Genomic DNA, 11,119 nt, shown 5'->3' with positions numbered 1-11,119 from the left:
CCCGGACCGCCCCAGCCTGGGCTGTCACTCACTCTCCTCCAGGGGTCCAAGTCGGAGCCCACACCGCTGGTGGGCCGCACTGCACACCGGCTGGAATCCTCTTGTGTTTTGGCTTCTTGACGTAGGCAGTAATGATGATGATGGTGATGCCCAGACAAACCCGAGGAAGATGAAACAGCTCCCGACCAAACCACCCCGGTCTGCGCTCTGACGTCAGGAGACACAGGTAACGTCTCAGTGAAGTCACACGCCGACAGAGTTTCCAGCAGCCGTGGGACCGAATACAGACAGACCGACTAAGCGTGCGCTCGTGAACGACATGAAAGGCCTCGGTCGGGGCACCTGCACCCCTAGTCCACAGCAGCACCGCTCACAAGGGGGAGACACGGACCCCCTCAGTGAGATGCACAGACGGATGGACAGAGCCACGATGTGTGAGCACAGACACACGCACACACACCCACTGGAACCCGACACCACAGGAAGGAGGACCCCTGTCATCGTAGGACCAGGGACCCACAGGGGGACGGGGGCTCAGTGAGGCACTCAGACACCCCCCCCAAGTGACCCCATGTCACCACGTGGGCCACAAACTCCACCCAACGTCATGAGACGTCCCCTCTGACCCTCCAGGGGTCCTGTCGTCTTCAGACCGTGCAGGTGGGTCTTTGGGTCGTTGTTAGCGGAAACTAACGCTGGAGTTAGCTTCCACGTCTGCTGTCATGTGAGGGTCCAACTCCTCCTGGCCCTGGGGACGTCCAGGGTGGTCAACACCACTGACTGAAAAGCTGTCCTTGTCACAGAGCAGTCGGGGCTCGGGGTCTGTTTGTTTAAAAGTGTCCCCGAGTCCCTGAGCAGGAGAGTGAACACCACCACTCGTGTCTGTCTGCACCTACGTCTGAGTGTCCCTCGGCCACACAGGTGACGCCCTGGCAGGTCCCACCAAGACCCAGGGGCTGGGGACACGAGCCTGAACCAGAGAAGCCAGACACACAGGCCACATATCATTGCATTCTGTGTCTGTGACCCGTCCTGAACAGGGGGTCCGTCCCAGAAGGTAACTCGGGGTTGCTGGGGGCCGAGGGGGAGGGGCGAGCTGCTGGTCCCAGGGCTGGTGGGAAGGAGCGGGAACAGCACTACCCCCATCAGAAGGCTCCCCCAGGTCACGAGGTCTCCTCTCCTCAGACAGACCCCTTAACAACAGCGACCCCCTCTCACCTGGACCGGGCGGGCCGTACACCATGTCCGCCATGGAGTTGCACAGCTGCAGGACCACTGTCCCCTCGGGACACCTGGGGGTGGGGGGACACAGCTTCACTGTTCCTGCTTCCACGTCTCTCCAGCCCCAGGCTCCCGGGTCCGCACTCTCACCAACAGAAGGTGTCTCCGTGGGGTGCTCCCTCAGCCCACTTTGGGGAGCACTGTGTCCTGTGATCACAGACCCCATGAGGGGCCCGGGGTCACAGGAAGCCCCAGCCTCACCCCAGAACCAGCCCTGGTCCCACCAGGAGGACAGTTGACCTGTTTCCCCCCCCATGGACGTCCATGGCCGTGTGTGTGGGCCTGGGAGCTGGAGGGGAGGGGTCCGTCCTGCTTTAACAAAGGCTGGGGACGCAGCTGCTCCCTCCTCCCTGTTGCCAGCTGAGGGCGCACCGCCAGTGCAGCACGTTCTGGCGTCCTGGGCAGGTTCGCTCAGGCCCCAGGGAGCGACTCACTCGCTGAGGACCCCGTGTGGATGCTCCCGGTTCCCCTGGCACTGCCCGGCAGGGTGTCACCTGTCCAGGCCTGTCACCGACCCCGTGCTTCCTCCACCCCGGGGTCCCCACCTTCTTTCTAGGGAGCTCGGGGCTTAGTCTCGGACCCCAAACTCCAGATCACAAAGGGAAAAACGCTGGAGACTCCTCCAAGTTCGACAGAGTGTAGGAACTGAAAGCCCATCCAGCCCGTCCCTTTGCTGCTCTGTGACTGCTGCGGGGACCACGGAGAACACGGGTACACTGTGGCTACTATGTGGCTGTGGAGCCAAGGTGTGGTCTTTTTAGGAGGAACTGCAGCTCCTGGTACCTTTGCCCAACCTGCCCCCCCACCCAAAGCAGCTGGAGAGGCGGAGCCAGCCTCCCCCAAAGGCAGTTTCCTGTTTTGCTCTGTGATGAGGATACAGCTGGGACACAGCAGCGTTAACCCTTGCCACCCTGGCAATTAGTCTTAGGTCAAAGTTCGCAAACACCCCTCCACCTGTGAGACCCACTGAGTCACCTGGAGTCCTGCCAAAAAAATTTGAGAAAAGTCCCCCCAGTGCCCGGGGGGGGGCAGTGTTCACATAGTGAGAAGCAGGCCCAGGAGGCAGGGGTCCCATCCGCTGTCCTGGGAGCCAGCTGAGGACGTGCACCCCCAGGGCCTGGGTGGCCCACACCAGAGGCGGCCCCTCGCTGCGGCACAACTCTGACCTGCGGGCACACCTGCCCGAGTGTGCGGAGGTCCAGCTGGGAACGACCCGGTTCCTTCCCGGGTTGGAGGGGACTGGAGGGGGGGAGCCGGGGGACTTCGTGATGCAGCATTTAAAGTCTCACACAGTCCACTGGTGCCCAGTTCTCTGAGTGCAGAGCCTTCTTGAGTCCACCCCCTCAGAGAGTGAGCCCCCCTCCCCCGTGTTCTGGGGGAGGAGAAGCGGGGGAGGAGAGTGAGCCTGGATTAAGTTCCTTGTCGCAGGAACAGCACAGACCCGGGCTCTCCGAACCGCACGGACCCCTGTTGCAGAGTCAGATCGTGTCCCTCCTTCCCGGGCATCTCTGGGGCTTTGTCGCAGGCAGCGCCTCCTTGCAGCGCCCCCGGGGCCAGCGGAAATGCAGGCTCATTGGAATTACACGGCAGCGAGCACACTGTCGCTCACTCTCCATCTTCTGTGGTCCTGCACCCTCTCCCCTCACCTTCGTGTCCACGGGGGGTTATTGAAAAGCCCCTTCTTGTCATTGTAGTGCAGGTAATGGGCAGGCACCCACCAGTTTCCTCCACTTAACAAGGCGTCTGGCAAACGGGCCGACGTATTCTGATATCTGGGCCCCTGTGCTTTTCAGTAGCCACGCAGCTTGCTCTGCCAGCGCGGCAGCATCCTGTGGTGCTGCTCCGCCAGGTTCCCCGGGTCCTCGTGCTCACAGGTAAAATGTCGTTCTCCTCCAGTCCCGTGGACCTCATGAACATCCTCCAGCTAGTTTTGGGAACCTCCTGCCTGAATTCAAAGTAGATCCTGTTCGTGGCTGAAAAGAGAAAATCACGGAGGGAGCCTTGGCCTCGTCCCTGGAAGGCAGGCGTAGCGTGTGCTGTGCTCTGTGAGGGTCCCAGCTGGCAACCAGGTCCAGGGTCCGCAGGAGGCCCTGGGGGCCCGGGCAGACTTCGTAGAAGGGACCAGGCAGGGGGACAGGAGAGCGCGGTAGGACACGACCCGGCCGGGGTCCTGACAGGCCTGACGCTCATTCACACGGAGCCAGGGAGCCTGGCAGAAGGGCCTGCGGGGCCCGAGGGTGGGAAGCCCCGGGGTGAGGTGTCCACTGAGGCGGCCCCCTCCTGACCAGTGGGACCAGAGCGGCTGTGCGGGCAGCAGGGGCGAGGTCTGTAACCTCGCTGGGCTCCCAACTGTCTGACCTTTGGATCTGCCTCATGGGTGGTCTCCCTGAGCTGTCAGAAGACGAGAGTATGAGCAGGACGCGGCCTGTTGCTACAGGAAACCCTCACCCCCATCCCACTGACAGCAGCGCCGCAGCCCGCGGGGCCTCACCAGGCCTGGGTCACCCAGGCCTTCCTACCGGCCACTCACGTTCCTGCTCAAACCCGTGGATGCGCAGTAATGCAGGGCCGCCTGCGTGTGTCCTCACGGCCAGAAGTGACACTGGACGGAGGCCCGTGTGCCCTCATGTCTGCAGTGAGTGTCGGACCGAGAGTCTGATGCCCATGGGACGTCGCTGAGCTGCCTGGGGGCCCAGGGTCCCCCTTCCCAGAAGGGAGGACGTTGGGTCATGACGTCACACCTCGACAGTCACTACAAAGGAAGGTTTTCGGTGATTTACCCTCATGAGACCCGTCCTTCAAAACACACCTGTTCATATTGCTGCGGAGAGAAGGGAATAAAATTGTTCCAGGACGAGACACCAGGGCAGCTTCCTGGCAAAATCCCGAGGAAACAGAACCACCCAAGTTTGGGTGGGCAGAATGGGTGGGGGCAGCGGGGCCTCCACACGCTGTCCGGTCAGTGTCTGGGGACGTGGCCCGGCCTCTCAGAAGGGGCAGAGAGCTCACAGCCCACCCACCCTCCGGGTCACACTCCCCAGGACACGGCCTGGGCCGGGGCTGCACTGGGCTTCCCGCTGCCCTGCCCTGGAGGGACCCCAGCCTGCACTGGACACTGGACAGGCTCCCCACCCTTCTGAGACCCTGCGCACACTGTCCCCCTTCCCGAAGGGTCCTCCTCCCCAGGGTCCTGTAGCGAACGTCGGCTCGTTCCGTCGAGTCCCACTCAGCTGTCACGGCCTCGTTACAGCCCCGGATGGAGGGAGGACAGTGAGTCTCTCCCAGGCACGGCTGGACGTGGGGCCAGCTTCAGTCCTGCAGGGACACGCGGCGCTGTGTGCGCACCCTGCCTCCAGGCCTACCCTCTCCCGATGACACACGGGGCACACGGGAGGCACTGGGGCCACAAGACCTCGGGGGCCGATGCGTGGTGGAGGCTGAGGGCACAGAGCCGGTGAGCCGGGCCTCCTCCAGGCAGCGCCCTCCCAGCACTGGGACCTGGGAGAGCTCGGTCCCTGGGTCTCGGTGGCCCCAGGGAGCCACCATTCCCTCGGACAACAGGTGCGGTGGGGCTGTCACAGGCTGCACTGTGTCCCCAAAGATGTGGGCGTCCTAAGCCCAGCAACCGGGAGTGCAGCCTTGTCTGGCAACTGGGTCTCTGTAGACGTGACCTGTCCAGATGAAGCCCTAACACAACAAGACTAGTGTCCTCTTTTAGGGACACGGACACGCACACGGGGACAATGCCACAGGAACCTGAACATCCGCCCCCAGCACAGGGAGACAGTGACATTCTGTCCTTTAAGCTGCCTGGCCTGTGGAGCTGCGTCTCAGTCACCGGGAAACTCGGACAGGAAGTTAGGGGACACAAGGCAGCACTGCGCACGCCCTGCACGCACATAGTGTGTGCACCACACACACAGGCGTCCTTGCTGTCACACTCGTCCAGACGCCCCTCACCTGCTCTAAGGTGTGCAGGGGGGCTGCCACACCCTGGAGGCACCTGGGTCTGCAGCGCCTACGGTGGGGTGGCCCTGCCCCCTGCGGGCACCACCGCCTGCAGCTCCACACGGGCCTCAGAGTCCTCAGGGGACCGCACGGCTGCGCCCCGCTGCTCCAGCAGTGGCCTGGTGTCCGCACCGGCAGCTGGTGGGCCGCGCTCCGCATCCTGGGGCAGCAGACTCACCCTGGGCTGGGTGCCCCCCTGTGACTGAAGAACAAAGCCGTGACTTTTGGTGGCAGGGGCCTGCAGCACAGCCCTCCCCAGCCACTTCAGGGGAAATGCCACCTCGTCTGGCAGCTCAGCTGGGGCCGTGTGGTAGCAGAGAAAAGTACTTTGTGGGGTCAGGTGCAGGGTGTCCCCCCAACTCTGCAGGGAATCTGAGACATGGGGGCTGTGTTTGAACCCAGCAAGACAGGTCTGCATCCAGACCCCTGGGACCCAGGAATGTGGCCTGGTTGGACACGGGGTCTTTGCAGACGAGGGAACCATACTGGACGAGAGTGGGCCCTACGTCCAGTGCCCACTGAGGGTCATCAGGAGACGGACCCCCGGGGAAGAGGCCAGTGAGGACTGAGGCCGGTGCTGACTGATGGGTGCCCACCCGAAGGAGCACCCAGGACAGCTGGCCACCCGAAACGAGGTGAGTGCATGGGGTGAGTGGGACCTGCCCCCAGGGCCTTGGAGGAAGCTGCCCCCCTACCCTCCGACCTAACACCTGGATCAGACTTGTGGCCTCCACATCCGGGACATGGTCAGTTCTGTGTCTTTCAGCCCCGAGTTGGGGAGGACGTTTCCCAGCCCCGGGAAGCTGTACAAGCCCCGTGCCCTCTGTGCCCCCCTGTGCACCCCGAGGTCTAGGCCAGCAGAGTGGGGTCTTCCCCAGCACGGCCGCTCCGGGCTCTAGAGGGGGGAGCAGATGCCGCCGGAAAGGCTGAGCTGCGCACACTGGGGACGTGCAGGGACGGGGATGGGGACTTACCGAACTGGTCCTGCAGCGTCTCTGGACATAAACAGAAAAACGAAGTCCCGTCAAGGGGACGCAGAGGAGGATCTGGGTGGTGGGCATGGGCAGGGCAGGGAGGTGGCAACCTCCTGCAGCTGGGCCTCACCTTGGCGCTTCCCCCCCCACCCCGCAGTTCTGCATCCTTCTCACCTCGTGCTCTCTCTCCTCATCCTGAGATGGCACCTTGTTCCTTTTGCAGTGTCGCAACAGCAAGTACACCACCACCACAATAAATAGCACCAGCACCAGGACAGGCAGCAACACCGTCCAAGGCTGTGTGTCCCTGAAGAAGGCACCTGCAAAGGGATGGCGTCATCCCCTGAAGGGATCTCTCTGTCCCCAGAGCGCCCAGACTCTCACTGCCACACAGTCAGGACGGTTTTCCTGAAACGTCTCCGCCCCCATGGGATGAGAGGGAGCTCGAGGACGCACACACAGTGTCACTGACGTCCCCTCTGCACCCTCCGAATACCTGCCCCCCAGTCAGCGGAGTCAGGTGACGAAGAACAGACTCTGGGGCTGGGGGCCTGGGTTCCAGTCCCGGGTCTCCGGCCCCACCAGCGCTGTGACCTTGAACTAATGACACAACCATCTGTTCCTGGCGTCCTGATCAGGGAGAGCATGAAGTTAGTGCTTATGCAGTGCCTGTCGCAGGGTGAGTGCCACGCAGGGTTCATTCAGTTTTGAAAACTGAATAGTTTATTTCATCCTGTTTACAGCGAAATCAGGCCCCTATGTGGCTCCTGTGGACGGTGTCCGACCCGTCCTGTGTCTCCGTGACCTGCCCGCTCCAGCACAGCGAGCAGGCCGGGGTCTCTCCCACAGGGTAGCGCCCACTGCACACCGGGTCCCCTCCGGTGGGCACCCCAGGCTCTGCCCTTTGTCCTGGGGATCACTGGTTTAAAAATACCCGGTCACAGGACTTACATCCCACCACTGAAGGTTGGCCCGTTGGGTGGTCCCCAGAAATGGGTTTTGCATCAGTCAGTGAGCAGTTCCGGTGCAGACGACCCTGCGCCCCCACAGCACGGGTGCCGACTCACACCAACACCATCCAACACCCGGAGCACAGACGGCTACGGGGCTGTCTCCCCACAGCCCGCCACCAGAGGGCGCCCACCACCTCGTTTGTCCTGCTGCTGCCAAATTCACAGGAGGAAATAGTTCCCTGTTCCGTCAGATTTTGCATCCTCCTGGGAGTTTTACCTTCCTGGGAACTGAGGATTCCCGTTTTTGCTCTTTTATCCACCGTGTTCCTTTATATTGTAAGGATATTAGCGCTTTCACTGAGATTTGGGTTGTAACTATTTTCCCCTCCTGGTGTGTTTGCTGAACTTTCCCATCTGGCCCCACGTCCCACTGCCTGGCAGTGTGTGTGGCAGGCAGGAAGTGCTCAGAAGGTGTCTGTGACATAAATCACTTCAGGGGAAGGGGCCCCATATTCCCGCTGTGTGCCACACAGGGACCCACGTCAGCAGCAGAACGCAGTGCCTTCCCAGTGGGGCACCTCAGAGCCCAGGGCAGGGGGCAGGGCACTCACCTGGGATGGAAAGTCTGGCTGACCTCTCCTGGCCCAGCAGGGGGTTTCTGATGACGCAGGAGACCCCCTCCCCAGACGTCTTCCAGGATCAAAGAGGCTGAGGCTGCATAAAGGCCCTGGGGGTCTGCAGCCGCAGATGCTGCCTCTGAGGGCAAACTCTGTCCCCTGGCGTCTGTCCACTGGATCTGGGGCTGCGGGTACCAGCCGGCAGATGTGCAGGTCACACAGATCCCTCCAGCCTCGTGGCCCGTCATGTCAATGTGGGGGTCAGAGCCCAGCGCTGGGGAGGAGAAGTGAGCTGAACCGTGGGGAGACCTCTGTACTGGTGGGGTCTCCTCACCAGGGAGGGGCACCCACACTGATGAGCCCAGCAGGGACTGACCAGGAGCTGCTCCCAGCGTGGGCTGTGCAGCAGAGACTGATCCCCGATGGGGCCACTGCCTGACCCTGGCTGCACCCTCGAGCTGGAGGCAGGGGGCTCTGGGCCAGAGCAGAGGCTGCTTCCCCCAAGTCCCCTTAGAGACTGCCGCAGCCTCCCCTCCCCCTGCCCCAGACAGGCTGGTCCCTGGCAGAGCCCCTCACCCCTCCCTGGGCAAGCATGGAGGTGGTGCGCCTCGGCCTAAGTGGGTCCCACCCCACTGCCCCTGTCCGTGCTGCCCGTCCTGTGGGGGCCGTGCCCTCCCGTGAACAGAATACACACACAGTGTCCGGTGGTCACCCTAGCAGTGACTCGTACTCCAGGCCCCTCGGGAGGCTCCTGCTGCCCTCACTGCCAGGCTGCTGGGCTCTCCTTCCAGGGTCTCCCCCCGGGAGTGTCCACAGCGAGGCTGTGCAGAGGGGAACCTGTCCCACGGAAGACAGCAGATGCAGCGCCAGGAAGCGGGGAGCTACTGCCACCCGTCCTCACGCCCCTGAACACATGGAGGGGGAGGCAGCCCTCTGAGGACCTGAACACACAGAGTCCTGCAAGGAGGGATCCGTCGGGGGAGCCGAGGTCTGCAGAAAGGGACAGCAGGCTGAGGAGGGGCCGTGCGGGGACAAGGCCAGGGGGCCACACCGTCCCTGCTCCACCAGCCCCCACGCACTGGAAGCCACAGGGCAGGGATATGTCTGGGGAAGGAGAACTGATGCCCGGACACAGGCAAGTTTGTGGGGCAGCACCGCGGACAAGGTGTTTCGTCACTGGGGTGGGTCAGGGCCACGTCAAGGCCATGGAAGGGTTGGGTGACAGCACAGAGGAAACAGGAACCGTGTGCAGTGACCCACCTCGCTGTGCCAGGTGTGAGTGACCAGTGACACCCGCACCATCCTGACCGTGTCCCACCCAGAGCCCAGCACTTCTTCCACACACCCCGAAACCGCACCAAGTCCTCCCTGACGCCCCCTCTCTTGAGTCACCCTGGTGTCCCCATCCCCAAGGGAGCGTCCTCCCTCACTGCACCGAGGATGGACACAACCTGTTCACCTGCAGCTGTGTTCCCGGGGGTTTGGTGGGGGACGCGGGCTCCACAGGTTGTCCCTGCAGGTCAGACCCCTGGACTCACAGCAGCGGGCACCTGAGGCCCCACAGCCACGGTCTGAATCACACTGAACCCAAACACCCATGTGCCACCCACTGCGGGGAGGGCTTCTCCTCCTTCCTGTCCCCGACCTCCTCTCCCCTCTGAGACGGGTGGGCGGCGTGGGGGACTCTGTAATGGCTGTAGGAGGAAGTCACCCTGGGGGACCCCTGGGTGTGTCACAGGCCTCAGAGGAACAGAGATGGAGACGGGGGGACGGATGCTGGTGAGCAGCCCACGTGCTCTGGGGTAGGTCTGCAGCCTCTGCTCCCGCCCAGGGAAAGGAGCCTGGAACAAGCCTGAGGCTCACCTGCCACCTGCAGCTCCACCTGGGCTTTTGCATAGAAGTCTCCATCTTGGAAATAACACAGATAGGTTCCCTTGTCAGAGACGCTGAGGTTGCGAATCCGGAGAGCGGCCTTCCCCTCAGTGACGTCCTCTAGTGAAATCGAAGTTCTCCCTCGAAACTGCTCTGCCGGCGTGTCCTCCTGCCCGTGTGCGTACACGTGCACTACCTGCCTGCGGCTGGGTCACTCCCACATCAGCTGCAGGGTCTCAGCGCTCATCTTCGGGGACAGGTGACAGGGCAGGTCTGCGTCTTCACCCACCATGGCCAGGATAGGCTCGGGGGGTCCGACCACTGCAAACTCAGCTGGTCATCAGAAGGGGGCGCCGTCAGACTGAGCAGGGCCAGAGGGCCAGGGGGTGTCCCAGGCAGGGAGGTGAGGTGACAGACACCTAGACAGGAACTCAGTCCTCACACAGGTACGGTGTGGACGGGCCTTGCAGGGGTGGGCAGAGTCCAGGGTTCTGGCTGGGCCCGAAGGGAAAGGATGCAGACACACAGACGCACAGCCGGTCCTACCTGAGCAGGGGCTGAGCAGCTGGACCACGGCGAGGCACACAAGGAGGGCAGGCAGACGGGGTACCAGGCACCTCCCCATCCTCACCTGCTGTGCACAGAGAGAGGCCAGCAGGGGCTGGGCAGCAGGGACCACCTGGAAGGAGGAGGATGGTTCCACGTGGAGAGGCTGCCTGCCCAGGGCCGACCCGGGCACCACTGCCATCACTGGGGACCCGAGAGCCTCCTCTGCAAATGTCCCCTGGGGGTCTCTTCACCTTGGATCCCTCCATGGAAATCAGCCATGAAACGTGGGGCGGTAATGCAGGTACCTTATCCCTCGCCAGCAGGGAGCACCGGGCTCTCCTGGAGGAACCTGCTCAGAAGCCCCCCACTTGCCCACAGTTCCCTGCCCCAGCCAGGTGCGCACCCCCAGACCACCCTCTGAGGAAGGCAGGACCCTGGGCTCTGAGTCTCCATCCCGCTGCTGCCCCCTGCAGGCCGAGCTCTGCACAGTAGCCAGTGGGTCCCAACCCCTCACCTCCCTCCTGCTCGGCCCCTCCTAGGGGGTCCTGTGTCACCCAGGGCAGAAGCCCAGGGCCTTGGCCCCCTGTGCTTTAAGTTACCTGAATGGTCTAAGTCTAAAAGTTTCCAGAGAGGAGAACACATTTCCACATATTTGGGAGGATATCTATTGCTTTTCATTCCTATCACAGACCATTTTAAAATATAAAGCATGAAGGAATGAAATTTAAATAACTTAGAATGGTAATTACATGCTGTTTTTCACACGAACGTGAACTCTTGTGGATGCATTTGGCCACATGTACACAAGGGGCGACCCAAAAAGAGAACTTACTTATAAAAACTGAGTTTTTATTCTCACACCTTT

The 11,119-nt window shown here is 62.3% G+C and overlaps 1 protein-coding gene and 1 long non-coding RNA gene across 3 annotated transcripts in view; both read right to left on the bottom strand.

Moving 5' to 3' along the window:
- Positions 1-11,119, bottom strand: part of LOC118501403 (butyrophilin subfamily 3 member A2-like) — a 110,270-nt gene that overhangs the window by 44,859 nt on the left and 54,292 nt on the right. Inside the window, exons 5-8 of one of the 2 annotated variants that reach the window (XM_036029845.1) lie at positions 6,438-6,583; positions 5,272-6,284; positions 2,723-2,727; positions 7-21 (exon numbers count right to left, since the gene is read on the bottom strand). The exons of the other annotated variant lie outside the window; for it this stretch is intronic. Of the exons in view, the coding sequence (XP_035885738.1) occupies positions 5,583-6,284; positions 6,438-6,583 (848 nt within the window). The 3' untranslated portion in view covers positions 7-21; positions 2,723-2,727; positions 5,272-5,582. Of the gene's footprint in view, positions 1-6; positions 22-2,722; positions 2,728-5,271; positions 6,285-6,437; positions 6,584-11,119 lie in introns of those variants that run through there. 2 annotated transcript variants of the gene reach the window in all.
- On the bottom strand, positions 8,073-10,342 carry LOC118501413. The gene is made up of 3 exons (XR_004904062.1): positions 10,252-10,342; positions 9,697-10,038; positions 8,073-8,107 (listed from the first exon to the last, which is right to left on the bottom strand). It is a non-coding gene; the product is annotated as an uncharacterized LOC118501413 (long non-coding RNA).

The sequence above is a fragment of the Phyllostomus discolor genome, chromosome 6, assembly GCF_004126475.2.
Source record: "Phyllostomus discolor isolate MPI-MPIP mPhyDis1 chromosome 6, mPhyDis1.pri.v3, whole genome shotgun sequence".
In the NCBI taxonomy this organism is placed as follows: Eukaryota; Metazoa; Chordata; class Mammalia; order Chiroptera; family Phyllostomidae; genus Phyllostomus; species Phyllostomus discolor.
This window is presented reverse-complemented; position numbering and strand designations above follow the sequence as displayed.